A 16262-nucleotide genomic window follows, 5' to 3' on the forward strand; every position below is an offset into this window, starting at 1 on the left:
ACTCAGCTTCTATAGTGCTCGGTACATACTTGCTTATGTACATGACTCGGCCTATATAGAGTAGCTCGGTCATAGTGATGACCATTTGACTCTGCCTTGTAAATTACTAAGTGTTTGACACTAATAGACAACAATAGTTAGAGATACGAACACATATACCTGTACGACATATGATTAAATAATATATTTTTATGTGCTCTCAAAATATATATTCTTAAAGCATTTTTACTTTCTAGTATTCTATATTTTGGCATCTATAGAACGACATCCCTACCTGTTGTAGAGATTGGTTGTCATATTAGAGATGAAAGGTTCCTATTTCTCTATCCTTAGGCTCCCCAAGTAGGCTCCAAAACTTCTATTTGCATTTTAGAAAAACACTTTTGGATAAGTGGAATGTCCTCAAATTTCAAAGCATTTTATTCATTCTTAGAAACATAAAAACTAAACATACTCCTAAAAAGCACTTACTCTCTACAAGTGTGGATATTTTCTTTTATACGTGGAACATATCTACAAGTATGTCATAAATTAATGAGATAATTTATGGTTTTCATTAAACACATCTAAAAAAATAAACTGCAATAATATATTTGAGGAAGGTAATATAATACCTAAAGCAGAAGATTTGTATTTAATGGCTGTGAAACTCAAACACCATTGGTAGCCATTATAGATTACAACAAGAGGACCCTGGTGGTGGGTGAACCGTGAGAGGTTGTATTTGATCACTTCTCTTTTAATTGGGTCATTGAGAGAAAGATAAGTGGTAAAAAATATTAGAAGTTTAATGGTGAATTCAGCAAAATATGATATGTTTGCCATAAAAACTAGTGGGATTGAGGCCCAAACATGTTTAGCTAACATTTTGTACCCATTTGTAATATCTACAATAAAATTGTGGCAGGGTGAATGCAGGTAAGTAATGGTAGAGGTTGCAAATTTTGGGCAAATTGCTGACAGCCACTTTGTCTTCGATCAATTTTAAGGGGGAGAACTTAGAGATTGGCCATTGTATAATTCCTTTAATTTTACCAAGAATAGAGGAAAAATCCAAGTTTTGTGTAGTATTCCAAACTGCAATTTGAAGTTAGGATTACATTTCAATAAAAATTGTTTGGAAAATATTAGGAAGAACATAGATGAATTTAGGACGTTTTTGAGACTTGTGGACTTGGAGGAATCATCCCCCCATAGAACCATAACCTCTGCCACTTTCCCTGGGGACGCCCTTGTTATCTGTAGAACCAAATTTGTATTTAAATGTCTTATGTTTATTTTTAAATGTTATAGCTCATCTTTAATATTTTCCTTCGTATAATGCATATGATTCTTTGTTGCATTATCAAAAACTAATTGTGACTCATAAGGATCTAAAATGTGCAAAGTATATAATATTTATGAACACTGAATATTGTTTTTGAATTTGGAGTGATCATTTTCTTTTGTATAGTACATATGATTCTTTGTATCGTTATCAACAACTAATTGTATCTAATAGGGATCTAAAAAGTATGAAGTTCAATATTTATGTTTAATGTTTTGGAAGTTGGAGTAATTACTTGTATCTTAAGTCGGATTGACCATGTTGTTAACTGATTTATAGAAATGCTCATTCGATTTTGCATCTGAGCTGCTTTTAACTTTTTCTTATTGCAGGAACTCTTCTATATGATTATTAAATGGTAATAAATATGTGAGTCAAGGCAAAAATAATTTAAGTTTTCAAAATGTTGGATGATTGGGCTTCATTGCATTCTGCTTCTGAAAGTGGATCTCATACCATCAATGAGTATGCTGAGGTACTCTTTTTGTCCAAGTTCATTCTAGAGATTGCAATGTTAATCGATTTTGCTTACTTCTGGACTGTCTATTAATAATTTTTGAATTGGGTGTATAGTTTAATCATGGCCTTTCCATTACATATTTTGAATTTTTATCAGGGACACTAATTTAGTTGTGTACGCAGTTTCTCATTGCTCCTAATCTTCTCAATAATATTATTTCCAAGTACTTCGAATAATGTTAGATAATGGGATGCTACAGTGTGGTCCTTTATATCATAAAATCTAAAGAGTAGTCCACATTATTTAGCATTAAAGCCATTATTTTGATTTTTCAATTTTGTCCTTGTTTTGATTGGCTTCTGTTGTTGATATCTTGAGCTACTCGAACAAGGAATTTTTTTGTATATGCTAACAAATGTTTGATGATTCCCCCTCTCTTGGTCTTGATGATGACTGTCCTTTTCATCAAGAAATGCCTTTGCTTTGGAAGGAGTCGATGTCTAGATATCTTCACAAAAATTCACTAGTTGGGTTGTTGATCTATAGTGTTAGGAGCTGAGTTTTCACATCTATTCTTGCAGCTTTTGGGACGGATTACATGAGAGACACTATTGCTGCAAACCTTAAGCATGAGTTTAGTTGGAAGAGGCAACGATTATCTGATCTGGAAACATTTAACAGCCCAAACATTTTGAAAAGATGGTTTTCGTCTTTATCTTTTGAAGATTATCATAGGTATGCGTTGATTTGGGTTAGAGGGAACCTTGTAATGTCCTAGAAGAAATAAATTATGTAGTTTACTCTATTTACAGCAAGGGACAGAAATTATAATCAATGCTTCATTCCAAAATCCAAATGCAATTGATTATTGGAGATTAAACTGAAATACCCACAAACATTTAACAAGTAATCTGACAAACTATGCACTCGATTTGGATACCCAACTGTCAAATTGGTACAGAGGCACCAATTTGAAATTTTGGTTCAATTGTGAAGATGAATCATAGGAGTCTAGGTTTTTGAATATGTTTAATTTGATGTAGTAAGGTTGTATTTTGACCATTATTTATATTTTGTTTTTCAAGGGTCAACTTGATATAGGTTGTCAGCAAAAGGTGTTAATATTGCTCGACAATTAGACATGTTTTTGCATCTGAATGGTCATATTTTTCAAATTTTGGTGATGGCTGGTGATGGCTGTTGAGCAAAGTCATATGTTTCAACAAATAATATAGTGTCCCTAGAGATGGTAGAAAAACTGAAATTGAAGAGTATTCTTCATCAAAATGCATAGAAGGTCTCATGGCTAACTAGGGACAACGATTGCTTGTGAATGAGTAGGCATGGGTGGAGTTTAATATAGGAGCTTACATGGATAAATTTCTTTGTGATGTGGTTCCAATGGATGTGTCTTACACCCTCTCACCACTACAAGTAGATGAGGGTGCAACTCACGAAGGGCCTAGTGTCATGGTAGTGAAGGAAAATGAGTTTTTGAAGGATCTTGAAGAGGAAGAACGTGGATATGCCATTATAGCTAAGCCAATTTTTGATGCTGTAGCTGATGACAAGGAAGAGGTCTCAAGGGAAGTACAGGTTTTGCTTGATAAGTATGAGGACATAGTTGTGGAAGAATCGCCAAACTCATTGCCTCCAATCTGTGATGTAAGACATCATATTGACTTAATCCTTGGTGCACGTCTACTCAATAAGGCAGTGTATAGAATGACATCTCAACAAAACAAGGAGATCAAAAACTAGGTACAGGAGTTGCTAGATAAAGGTTTGGCGTGGAAGAGCCTAAGCTCATGTGCTTTGCCAACTGTTTTAGCACCCAAGAAGGACGGAAAGTGGAGACCTTGCATGAACTCAAGATCTATCAGCAAGATTACAATTAAGTACAAATTTCCTATATCCCGGATGGATGACTTCGTGGACAACCTAGTAGGTGCAAGGTACTTTTCAAAAACAGATTTAGAAAGTGGATCAGGAAATCAGAATAAGGGAAGGTGATGAACGAAAGACAACATTTTTGACCAAAGAGGGCATCTATGAATAATTGGTGATATTCTTTGGGTTATCCAATACCCCTAGTACATTCACGAGACTCATGAATGAGGTTCTAATGGATTTCATCAACAAGTTTGTAGTAGTATTCTTAGATGAGATTCTAGTCTTGAGAAAAACAAAGGAAGAACACTTGGATAGGGTGTTGAGAAGATTAAATGAAGAAAGATTGATGATCAATCTCGAGAAATGTGAGTGGATGAAGGAGCCTGTCTATTTGGGATTTATGATCTCACAAGGAACTTTGAAGATGGATCCACAAAAAGTTGAAGCCGTTCTCAATTGGCCTGTGCTGAAATCAGCTGGGGAAGTCAGGAGCTTCCATGGGTTAGCAAGTTTCTACCGCAAGTTTATAAGAAGTTTTGGTCACATAGTTGCATCTATGATAGACACCATCAAAGGGGAGAAGAAGGGCAGGTTTCAGTGGACAAAGGAGGCTGATCAAAGCTCTGAGTATTTCAAAACAAGGTATCACAACAACCTGTTCTCCTTCTTCCTGATTTTAGTAAAGTGTACACAATAGAAAGTGATGCAAGCAGTTGTGCAATAGAGGCAGTGTTAATCCAAGAAGAAAAGCCCATTGCATTCTTTAGTGAGAAGTCAAATAAAGCCAAAATTGGATCTCATCTTATGAATTAGAACTCTATGCTATAGTGCAAGCACTCAAGAAATGGAGACACTATTTGTTGCTTAAAGAGTTTGTGTTGTTTACAAATAATCATGGTCCTAGTTGCAACAACCCCTCTTTCTCGGGCTTTAGCTAACAACTAGCATATCATCGAAATACAGTTACTACTTCACATTCATGAGAAGGCAGTTATAACAGTTATTTTATATGTTCATATGAAAGAGATTAGCAGTTACAATCAGTTTAACTGAAATATTATAACTAACAATTGAGGGCATAATCAAATAAATCTAAACTAAGGATTTTAAGTTTGCAATAACCTAAATTCTGAAATCAGAGTCTGCCTAGGGCAACATCTACGAAACCTAGGTTAGTCAACATATACCGCTTAGGGCACAAAAAGTTATACCACTGTATTGTAATAGCCAATACCACTTAGGGCAAGTAAACCACTAAAACATCCCCCTTTTTCCCATTTCTATTTATGACAATTAATTGTAAATAAAAGATACATTCATATTTAGATTCTTATGAAGTAAGCATATCTAATGCATGCATTTACATTTCATGTTCAGTTGAACTTTCAATTGATTTCACTAATTTCCTAATACATTGAAAAGGAAACTAATTTCTAAGCATTGAAGGGAATAACTAATGAAATGATATTAACCATCTAACATATCCTCAACTTGAAATTATAAATATCATAAAAGTGAAATACCCATTACTAGAAGATATTTGAATGCAGATTGTATCTTTGTCTTGTGCAAGCCTTGGCATCTAGTGGAGAGGAGAAGCATTGTCGGGGGCTTAACCTCCCAATCGCGGACCTATAAGTACACCCACATAATCTTAACCGAGAAAGGCCCTCCCTACCCAAAATTAGGCTTGGGACACCACTGTTCGGCCATTGAGCATCTTGGTGTTAGAGTAGCAACCCACCGCTTGACTACACTAGAAGACCTATATACTGGACTACTATGAGCTGACACGGTTTCTTTCATAATATCACTTTCTTGTTTGAGTTACTTATAATTTCTTCTCTTATCATGTAGGTGTATTCTTTGTTCCACACCCTTTATCTCGACCTTACTGGTCTTCCTGGATGATCCATCAAGTGATTGTATGGGTAATAATATTCACAGTCAAGAAATTTGCCAATCCGACCTTGGCTTGTTTAAGAACATGCGAATTCATATTTTACTATGCATGGCCAATTCTTCTACCTTTGGCTTTGGCTCAATTAAATGACATTTGAAAATGTTTATGCACATAGATAAGAAAACCAATATATCTGCCAACTTGGCATTGATAACACGAATGATAGTTCCTTTAGCATACTTAATGTTCAACAATTTCGACTTGCTAAACCCAACTGTAAAGAAGTACGTTCTTACAATATCAATTTCTCCAGGATGCAGAATGCTCATCGCAGGAACATATGGCATGATGCTCCTGTATGAGTTTGCTTTGATAATAGTCAGTTTGCAAATTATGTATGGCTCTGACTACGTGTGCAGATGGCCTTTTCCAAAAGGCTTCAAACTTCAATGAATGGCTATGCACTGGTATAAGAACTTTTAAGAAAAAGTTGCGTTGAGAATGATGAATTGATTGCAGAAGAAAAAATATGAAGTGAAGAGTGAGTTTAGGAATATGGTAATAATGTCCCCGATTTGTAAGGATGAGAATGATATAAACAATCAAGGGTCACTTGTGAATCATAGCTTAGTTACGATCAAGATACAAGGTGACATGAGTTATAAAAATCTTCAGTCATCGGCTCATGTAGTATGTCATGCCCAAAAATTAGAGCAAACCACACCAACAATTTTTTTATTAAAAGACGATAATAACTAAGTTGTTTGCATACTAACATTGAATGAGTTGCAAATAAGATAACTGTATTGCCAAAGTTTATAAGTTTTGAGTCTCGAGGTTGCACGATTCCGTCACAAGTTTTTATGGTTCAAGATTTAGAATTACATCATCAATCAATAGCAATTAGGTGCAGTGAAGGTACATATGAATGGTTTCATTCTCGCTTCTAGGTTTAGACATAGTAATGAATTCAATTGAACATTTCACTATGATTCAAGGTTGATTTTGAAGGCATTCTTTACTAAGTTCAAAAGGCAATAATGTTTTTGTTATTGGAACACTTGATCACGGGTTGATACGGTTTGACTTGTTAAACTATGAAGTTGTGAATTATAGGTACACCCTATAAGACAAGGAAAATAATTAGATTACAATTTCATTATACAAGGCTCGATCTATTAGGTTGTCATTTGAAAGATTAAGCACACGAGTTCAAAACAACGTATCATGATTTCATTTTCCTAACATTTAAAAGGAACATTGTTACAAAATCAACATATAATAATATTATGAAAACAAGTCCTATTTTAACGTAGACACAATTGGCTTCAATTAGTTTACTTAAATCCAATTAGGCTATACATAAGCCTATATAAATTAAACTTAAGTCAAATAAACAATTCATAATTTACTAACATTACAATAACTCCTTTCCCCTAATTACCTAATATACAAAGTCACAAAGAAAAGTTTATCCTCTACATTCAAATGACTTAGTCATAGGAATAAATCCACATTCAAAAATATATCAACCTAATAGCATTCCATAATTCAACTACTAACTTACTAATTACAACTAGCCCTACTAAGTGAGAATGGTCTACCTCAATACACGTGTGGCTACAATCTAATAAAAGTACTAATAACTAATAAATCAAAACTAATAAAATAAAATATGAATATATATATATATATATATATATATATATTCACTTCTACAAAAACAAATCAACTAACAAATAATACAAATAACCAAACCTACTTTCCACAAATCAATGCATAACTAAATCCTAAACAGCTATCTCCCATTACCTTCTAATTAAGCCCTATCCATAAAACCCATTTAACTAAAGGCTAAATCTGATCTGATAATCCTACTATCATATGTATTATCTACTATATATACAATACTAACTAACATCTAAATTCCAACTAACTTACTAATCCTACCTATTTACCTACTAACCTAGCCTACACATCCTATCCCTACCTACTTGTTCCACTTGACAAGTGAGCTGTCCCACCCCAATGGGCGCTTCCCCATGAGTCCTTGTGTGGATCTATGTTGTTGCAGGTCCTTGCTGACTTAAGTCAGTGTACCAAGAGGACATGGTACGCTACGGAAGGTTGTGGATAAGTAGGGGTCCCATCAACCAATGAAAGGGGACTACTAACAAGGTATTTGCAATTTGAAATTTAATGCTCACTAAGGTATTCCTAAAAACCAGCATGGATTTGGAGAGAGGAGAGGTGAGTGGTGTGTGGACCCCATGTAGGTAACATCCCAGTCATCTCCACTTGCTTCTTTTTTATAGTTTTAAATATATTTTCCTTAAATGAAGTTTTCCCCTTTTCATTTTAAATTGATTTATATATATATATATATATACATAATTAAAAATGATTATAAAGGAAGAATCACATTCAATTTAATTCTCCATGCCCTTAATAATAAACAAATGGTTTTTTATTTTATTATTAAAATAAAATAATTGAAATCATATTACAAAGTCATATTAAGACTCACTTTCCTTCTGTACAAATAAATATATTACATCTTCTTTGTAGAATGTTTTTTCGAATCAATTGATTTCTATTTTCTACTCGAGTTTTTGATTTATTCAAATGTTTAAATATGCAAGTGGACTATTTGAAAAAACGATATTTAATTGACTCTGTGTGGGATTTGTATGGGAGGAATTTATTTTTCCTCTCATACAAATCCAGAGACTTTTAGGTCTCATTTTGGAGGAAAAATTCAGAGTTTTGTTTGCTCTCTAATGAGTTATTTCTCATATTCATAACAAGTTTGTTAATGCATTGAATTATTCATTTAGCTAGATATTTGACACCTAAGTGCTATGTTCTTAATGTTTTATATTGATCTTATTAAACTAATAGCTTATCCATTTAATCTATTGTATCAAATAGTGTTGAAACTATGCAATATATCAATTTAGAGTGTTGATTAATCCATGAACTATATAACCTTTTTAAATTTGAACTTGATTCTACCATATGAATTAATGAACTACATAATGGAACATTACTTTACACTTTCATTAATTTTACAAGATGCAAGGAAAGAAATTCTCACAATGATTTTGACCAAAGATTCAAACAAACATATCTTTCATTTCAACATGGGATCAAGGATTACAATGAAGATCATTATAGAAGTATTACATCTTTTCATTACAACTTTCCTCACAAATGAACTATCATGCCCTATTAATTGATATGCAAATACATCTTTAGACAATCCAATACATTGCAATAAAACTATCATCATTCCTTTCATTACAAGAATGCAACAATGCAACAAGAAGATGAACACCAATGGAGAATTCTCCAAATAGAATGACACCATCAAGAGGTCAAGATTCCAAGCTTGCTCCCACAATTGAATCCACAGAAACCTGCAAATAAGGGAGAACAATACCATGGAGAGCTCATCTCCCAACCTAGGCCTCAAGGAGGCCACCCATTGAGCTAGGAAAACCAATACTACCAACCGGGTCACATTCAAACTCAAGCTACAAACACATGAACATTACAAGAAACACCCAACTAAGGATATCACAATGATTGCACCTATGAACCCATGACAAAGGGTGAAGGTGGAACATCCATGAAGGAGATGCCAATGACAAGCCTACAAAAAAATGCCTTTAAGAAGGCCCAAAATCATACATCTTCCGTAATCATACTCTCCTTATCTCCTCCAAAGTACATCAAAATACATTGGCAAACAAGGGCCCATACAACTTGCCTTTTTCCCTCTTCTCCATGAGAAGAGACTCTACACTTCCATGGAGTCACAACTAACCCTTTCACCCCACAAGGCCACTTCTTCCCTATCCAAGGGTGAGTAATGCCTTCACACCCATATACAATCCCTCAAGAAAATGCAAGAAAAAACAATAACAAAATTGACATCACCATCTTCCCAACCCTCACAACATAATACAACAATACATACAATGGAAGAATGGAAGAACGCAAATTTCAAACACAAACTACTCTATTGCAAGAATGAAGAACTTCCATGGCAAGGAAAACATCAACCTTTCTCAATGTGTTATGGAAATAGAAAGCTGAGAAGAGCCCTATCCCTTTGTTGCTCCAATTCCAAAACCCTAGTGTCTCTAAAGATAGAAAGTGGGTGAACACCCACTAAGCTCTCCAAGGGCCTCTACAAAGGCCTTCAAATCCCACCCACCCAGAAGCAATAACTTCTGACTTGACCCTAAGTCCTTTGGCCATCATACACAATCCCTACCATTAATGCAAGTTTTGGACAAGAGTGTGGGTATGGGTAATGTCATAAGATCACTCCATTTTCGCAACTATTGGAAAATTGGAAGTTTGGAGGGTCCCTAAAATTACCTTAGCCTTCTAGTGGTGCTAATTAGGTCCCCAACTCATACCCCTACCACTTGGGCACTTAGATTCCACTAAATTTGGCGCCTAGGACCATGTTTTGGCCTCTAAAAGTGACTTGAAATTTGAATTCAAAATTTCTATTTGGTGGGACTTCACAAGGTATCTCTAAACAAGGGGGATTAACTTAGGCTCCTAATTAAGTTCCATTCAAGCTAAGGGTCACATTGCCAACCCTAATTGACATGTCATTTTACACACGTTTTACAAGTGTCAAGTGATGCCATAAAATCACATTACATAAAACAATTGACATGTCACTAATAACATAATGAATTAACCTAAGACATAAATTCAAATTACGATTACAAAATAAATTACATGACAATAAGGTTTGAATCTCTTCAATAGGTTCAACCTTGGTTTTATAGTTGCACATAGGTTTGGTTCTTGGTTCTTTGATTAATTCCATGGTTATTTTTCCTGCACACTCAATTCGAATATCAGTAGTTGGAGAATTATCACACACACATATATGTATAACTTGCATAATCAAATTTAACCAAAACATTCTAAATTTCATTCTAGTAACCTTTCCACTTCTACACATTGATTAGATATAACTAATTTGCATAATTAACTACTGCAACATATTCATCAATTTAAATTAAATTATCGAAATAACCATCACAATACACTCATATATATAAAATATTATCAAGCATCATAAGTAAAGCATATTCGAGTAATCATCACATGACATCAACAATACAGATCAATGTCTAGTTAGTTGAATAATGTCTCAAATATCAGATCATAATGTATGAAAGTAAATGTATCAGCTGAGCTATGATGGGTCAGGCTGAGACCTCACAAAAATCATTCTGAATCTAATCCTGATCAATTTAATATTATCAAATTGGACTATTTGAATGCGTATAACATAATCATCAAGGTATCATAAATAACATCATCATAAGGTAGAACATCACATAGCATCAATAGTATAAATCAATGTTTAAACAGTCAAATAATTTTCGGTCATCGACGCATGTAGTAATAGTAAAATTGATTATATAGACGAACCAAAAATAGAAAAGTAATTAAAGGCCGATGAAAGCAAAATAGATTTGTTGCCGGTCAAAAGAGAAAAATAACCATTGCCAAGAATTATTAATATTAATTCATAGCCAAGGTGGGAAATAGTAAAATATACGATAGTATTAAAACATAAATTAACATTGCTTAAAAGTAACTATTGTTCTCAATTTGATTTAAGCTTGAGTAAGTATTTAATTATATAAGTTGGACCGGTTAGCTCATGGTTGTCCCTTAGCATACCCTTACTTGCCTAGCCATTTTTCCTTGGTCGTGGTTGTTAAGGATTCCCACCTATTTGCTCAATGGTAGGTGGTGCCCCTTGTGCCCAATTCCTTTCTCGCAATGCTCCCCCCCTTCGACGTGCAATTGCAAGGAAATAAATTCTCCACAATAATACCATATTCCTCAATATAATCACAATTATTATAACATGTTATTTTCATAAACCATCATAATGGCTAACCACCATTTCACTTCCCATAATTCATGATGAATAACCAACTTTTCGAGTCTCCAAGGTAATGTTATAATAATATCATAACTATTATTGAACATGTCACCTTCCTATGAAATTATAACGATTAACTAACATGTCACCTTCATATGAAATTATAACGATTGACCATCTTACCGTTTCACATGATCATAACTAATTTTACTTGTCCATTGACTTCACATGAAACCTCAATGATTATATAAACATTTTTAAATTGAGCCAAAAATTGGGATGTAATATGCCCTCAATGAACTTTGAATTTTTTAACAAACACTATAAAGGAACTTTAAAATTAGCCAAAAATTGGGATGTAACACTAGTTAAGCTAACAATGTTGCTAATACCTTGAGTAGGAGAGCAGTGTTAATCCAAGAAATGCAGTTACAAAGTGTGGGCATTGATTCCCTACAAGGTATGTATGAAGACGATGAAGGCTTTCTTGAGGCATTTACTATTTGGGAACAACCTCAGGGATCATTTCATAGCGAGTATGCAGATTATGTGTTGTAAGAGTGGCTACTCTTTAAGGGGGTGCAATTGTGTATACTTGGGTTCTCTATGAGGGAGAATTTGGTTAAGGGGGTGCAATTGTGTATACCTAGGTTCTCTATGAGGGAGAATTTGGTTAAAGAGAAGCATAGTGGAAGCCTAGGAGGGCATTTTGGTGATGATAAAACTTTGAACAGGTCGATGGGTTCCACTACTGGCCCAAGATGCATTTGGATGTGAAGAGATTTGTGGATGGATGTATCAAATGCAGGTTTGTACCAACCTTTGCGCATACCAAGTAGGCCATGGAAGCAATAAATATGGATTTTGTTTTGGGCCTGCCAAGGACCTCAAGGTGATATGATAACATATATGTTGTGGTAGATAGATTTAGTAAGATGACATATTTCATTGCATGTAAGACAACTAATGATGCCTCCAACATTGCACATTTTTTTTAAAGAGATTGTGAGAATCCATGTTTTGCCCTTGTCGATAGTATCCAATAGAGACCCGAAATCCATTGGTCAATTTTGGAGATAAGATAATATAACTTTATTAATGCCCAACAAGAGACCATTAAAAGGGTCCAAGGGAATGAAAGCTGCAACTAGGGAAACTACTAGCAATAGGAACACCAAATGGTGATTCGGGAAAAGCAAAAGAAGAAGCAAAGGAGAACAAAGAGGGGAGGACTATAAGTCCTTCCTCGGCTGAAAGAAATCCATAACCGAAGGGTATGTATTGGGGCAACCAATCTTGGGCCGTCTTTGAGTATTGCTAGAGGTAGAGTGTTGCTGTTTGGTGAACCCCCTTGTGGGTCTCATACATCTAGTATGCTCTGACACGAGAGCACAGAGTGGCTGCTTTGTGCCTCTGGCGGGGGACATGGGTGAGTAGAAGTCGGTGATACACTGATCCAAAACCTGGCTTTAGGGGAAGAACAATTGGTAAGTGTGATCACGAAGCTGAGTAGTCTTGTGAAGGTAATGTGCCAGGCAACACTTATTGATGTATCTAAAAAAGGCCAGTAGGGACTTGCAGTTCTTAAAAAGACAGTGAAGTCTCACTTTGATCTCGTAGTAGGTGGGAAAACAGAAAATGAAGTGGGTCTCCGTTTCCATCTTGGATAAAGTGCAAAGACGGCAAATCCTGTCCGCTTTGTCAATGCGGTGGTTTGTCTAAACTTGGAGCTGGTGAGAACCAACTCGAAAGGAACCAAGAGAGATGCAGAGGGTGTGATTCTAGTTCTGCTTACCATCCTCAGATAGATGGGCAAATCAGGGCTGTTACCAATACTTTGGGGAATCTATTGAGATGTTTGACCAAGGAACACAATCAGTCCTAGGATTTGATGAGCTGAGGGATTTGAGTGGAGTGAACAAAAGAAGTGCACAAGCAGAGGACATTGTTGTGACCATGAGGGAAATCCATGAGTAGGTCAAAGAAACTCTAAGAAGAATGTGGAAAAGTTTAAGGTAGTGGAGATTTGAGAAAAATATATGTCCAATACAAGCTTTGAGACTTGCTGTTTGCTTATCTCAGAAAAGAAAGGCTTCTTAAAGGAAAACACACTAAGTTCACGATGAAGAAATTGGCCCTTGCAGGATAATGCCAAAATTTGGAACCAATGCATATGGGATTGAACTCCCACAAGGAGTTGCCATCTCACCAATTTTCAATGTGGCTGACCAATATCCCTTCAAGGGATCTGTTGTTGCAGGTGAAATAGTAAGAGAATTAAAAAATGACAATGAAGATTGGATCAAAGATCTACTGCCAGCTTGATGCTATCTTGGATTTGAGGGAGGTAAAGAGGACAAGGAGGGTGTACAAGGAACACTTGGTCAAATGGCTTGGCCTGCCTAATGAAGATGCAACTTGGATGTCTGAGGAAGACATTGCGCAGCATGGAGTTTAAGTTGTAGACTTTATTTCATTAATAGGATGAAATATTTTCCTCTGCAGGTGTATGGTTCAACTGTGAAGTTGAGTCATAGGAGTCTAGGGTTTTAAATATGTTTAATTTGATGCAATAAGGTCATATTCTGACCATTAGTTATATTTTGTGTTTGTAGGGTAAGTGGATATGGCTTGAATATGTTTTCAGCAAAAGGTGTTAATATTACTTGACAACTAGACATGTTTTTGAATATGAATGGTCACATTTTTAAAATTTGGTTATAGTTGTTGAGCTTCAGGCCAAAAGACATGTTAAATATTGAGGCAAGTTTTTTTCTGTAGTTTCTGAAGAAGATTAAATATATGAAAACTCTGCCTTTTGAAACCTTACAACCTTCATGTATTTACTGTTACAGTTGCATTGTTTAGTGTGGTATGGCCCTGTACCGATGAAAAATTGATTACTAACTGCTGGTTTTGTTAGAGGAGAGAGTCCTCTTTTGTTTGTAAAAAGATTGGTGTGATTTGACAAAGTTTCTTTCTGAACACAGCCTGTGGGCAACTGTGACTGATTCCACCGTTGGAATTCCACCAAAATTGGTTGAATAGGGTTATAAGATGTGAAATTCAAGATTTTCCTTGCAGCAGGGGTGGAGATTGCTGTTTTCAATTGATTTCTTGATGCCCTAGTCTGCTATCTGAACTTGTCTTGACTAGTCTAAAATGAGAGTTATGTGAACTGACAAATGAACGATATTTTAGGGTCTTACAAAGTGGTGATTTCTATCATTTGAGACCCAATAAGCTCTCTAGAACACATATATTGCATTGTAGAAGCAAATTTATAGTGATAGCTTAAGGTGTGGTCCCATGGAGGGGGCTTCCTAAAAATATTCAGTGGGTGCTACTGAGATTTTTTAATATTATTTTAAAGTGGGAGGTCCCATGAATTTTGAAGTGGAGTTTATGCTTAAAAGTTTAACCTCCACAATTTACGGAATCTGGGGGTCTCATGAGTTGTTTTATTTAACATGTCAATTCACATAACTAAATAATTAAAAAATAATATTGATAAGAAATAAAATATATATATATGATTGACAAGTGGCAGACAAAAAGCCTAAGCTGGTGGGGCAATTTTTAGACCCCACCTTTTCCACCCACTCAAATTTGCACCCTAAAAAGTTGGGGCTGCTACTTTGAGGAAAAGATTCCAATTGATTCTGTAGCATTTTTTTTCACTTCATGGTGATGGGACCTTCCACTCCATAAAAATAGATCCTGAAGCCCTCCTCATGGGATCACACCCTTAGTAAAAGTGGGCTAGTTGAGCTCTCGAGCAGTGAGAGAATTTTCAAACTTGTCACATGCTTTCTGAAGTATTCCTTATCTACTTTGACACATTATTTAGGACCTAGTTATTTGAACCTGGTTTTAATCTGTGGAGAGATGGATAGTTAGGGAGATAACCTTCACTGAAAGATCCCTGATGGATCTCTGCTGCAAATCTGCTGTAAATTTATTTTATTTTTGTTTTTTCCTGTTTATTAATGTTTTCTTGTAGAACTAGACAGAAATGCAGAAGAGTTTGTTTGTTTTTGTGTTTTTGATGATTATTCCACATAGAAATGAGAAGTAACAAATGGCAAGAAAAGAGTCTGAAAATAAATAACAATATGCAGTAAAGTCAGAATTGATACAAATCGTACTAGGCAGGTCTCTGAATAAAAGAGCCAAATAAAAGATCCAGTACATTTCCTCTAACAATGACGCCACAACTGGCTGATGAAAACGGGCTGATAAGATGCAAGATTTTGCTGCTGAGTAACCGATTTTTCTATGTATCCAAGTGCTGCAAATGACAGAGTACGGCTGCAAGAAATGGCAGTGTACGGCTGCTAGAATTCACCTCCCATACGCCAAAGAACATGCCCAACAAAACAAACTGTAGGCCCAAGCTGAAGTGGCGTCTACCTTCCTCCTGAATACTATTGAAACTACTGACAAACCAATACCCGATGCTGCTGAGGGTTACGTCCCAGCCAGCAATTACCCTGGGGTTTGCGTCCCAGAATGCAAATCGCTCAAGCAGAGCAAATCTGAAAAGAAGTGTTTGAAAAATATGCATAATCATGAGAAATGGCGCCCATCTCCTTATAACCCCTTGCAAAGCAATTCGAACCCTAAAGTGACCCACAATTGGCGTTGGCTATAAAAATGAATTAAATCTTATTTTAAAGTGACCATGTCACTAGAAAATGACCTTTTCCACCCTAGTAATAAATCCGCTCACCGAATTGCCCTGAGA

General features: G+C 35.5%; 1 protein-coding gene across 5 annotated transcripts in view; it reads left to right on the forward strand.

Moving 5' to 3' along the window:
- LOC149552590 (zinc ion binding protein) overlaps positions 1-16262 on the forward strand; it is a 284033-nt gene that overhangs the window by 13245 nt on the left and 254526 nt on the right. For all 5 annotated transcript variants that reach the window (XM_089788186.1, XM_089788188.1, XM_089788184.1 and 2 more), the window contains exon 2: positions 1660-1802. In XM_089788186.1, the coding sequence (XP_089644312.1) occupies positions 1731-1802 (72 nt within the window). In that variant the 5' untranslated portion in view covers positions 1660-1730. The remainder of the gene's footprint in view (positions 1-1659; positions 1803-16262) is intronic.

The sequence above is a fragment of the Cupressus sempervirens genome, chromosome 6 (genome assembly GCF_028749045.1).
Source record: "Cupressus sempervirens isolate cs-2001-9-10 chromosome 6, ASM2874904v1, whole genome shotgun sequence".
Classification (NCBI taxonomy): Eukaryota; Viridiplantae; Streptophyta; class Pinopsida; order Cupressales; family Cupressaceae; genus Cupressus; species Cupressus sempervirens.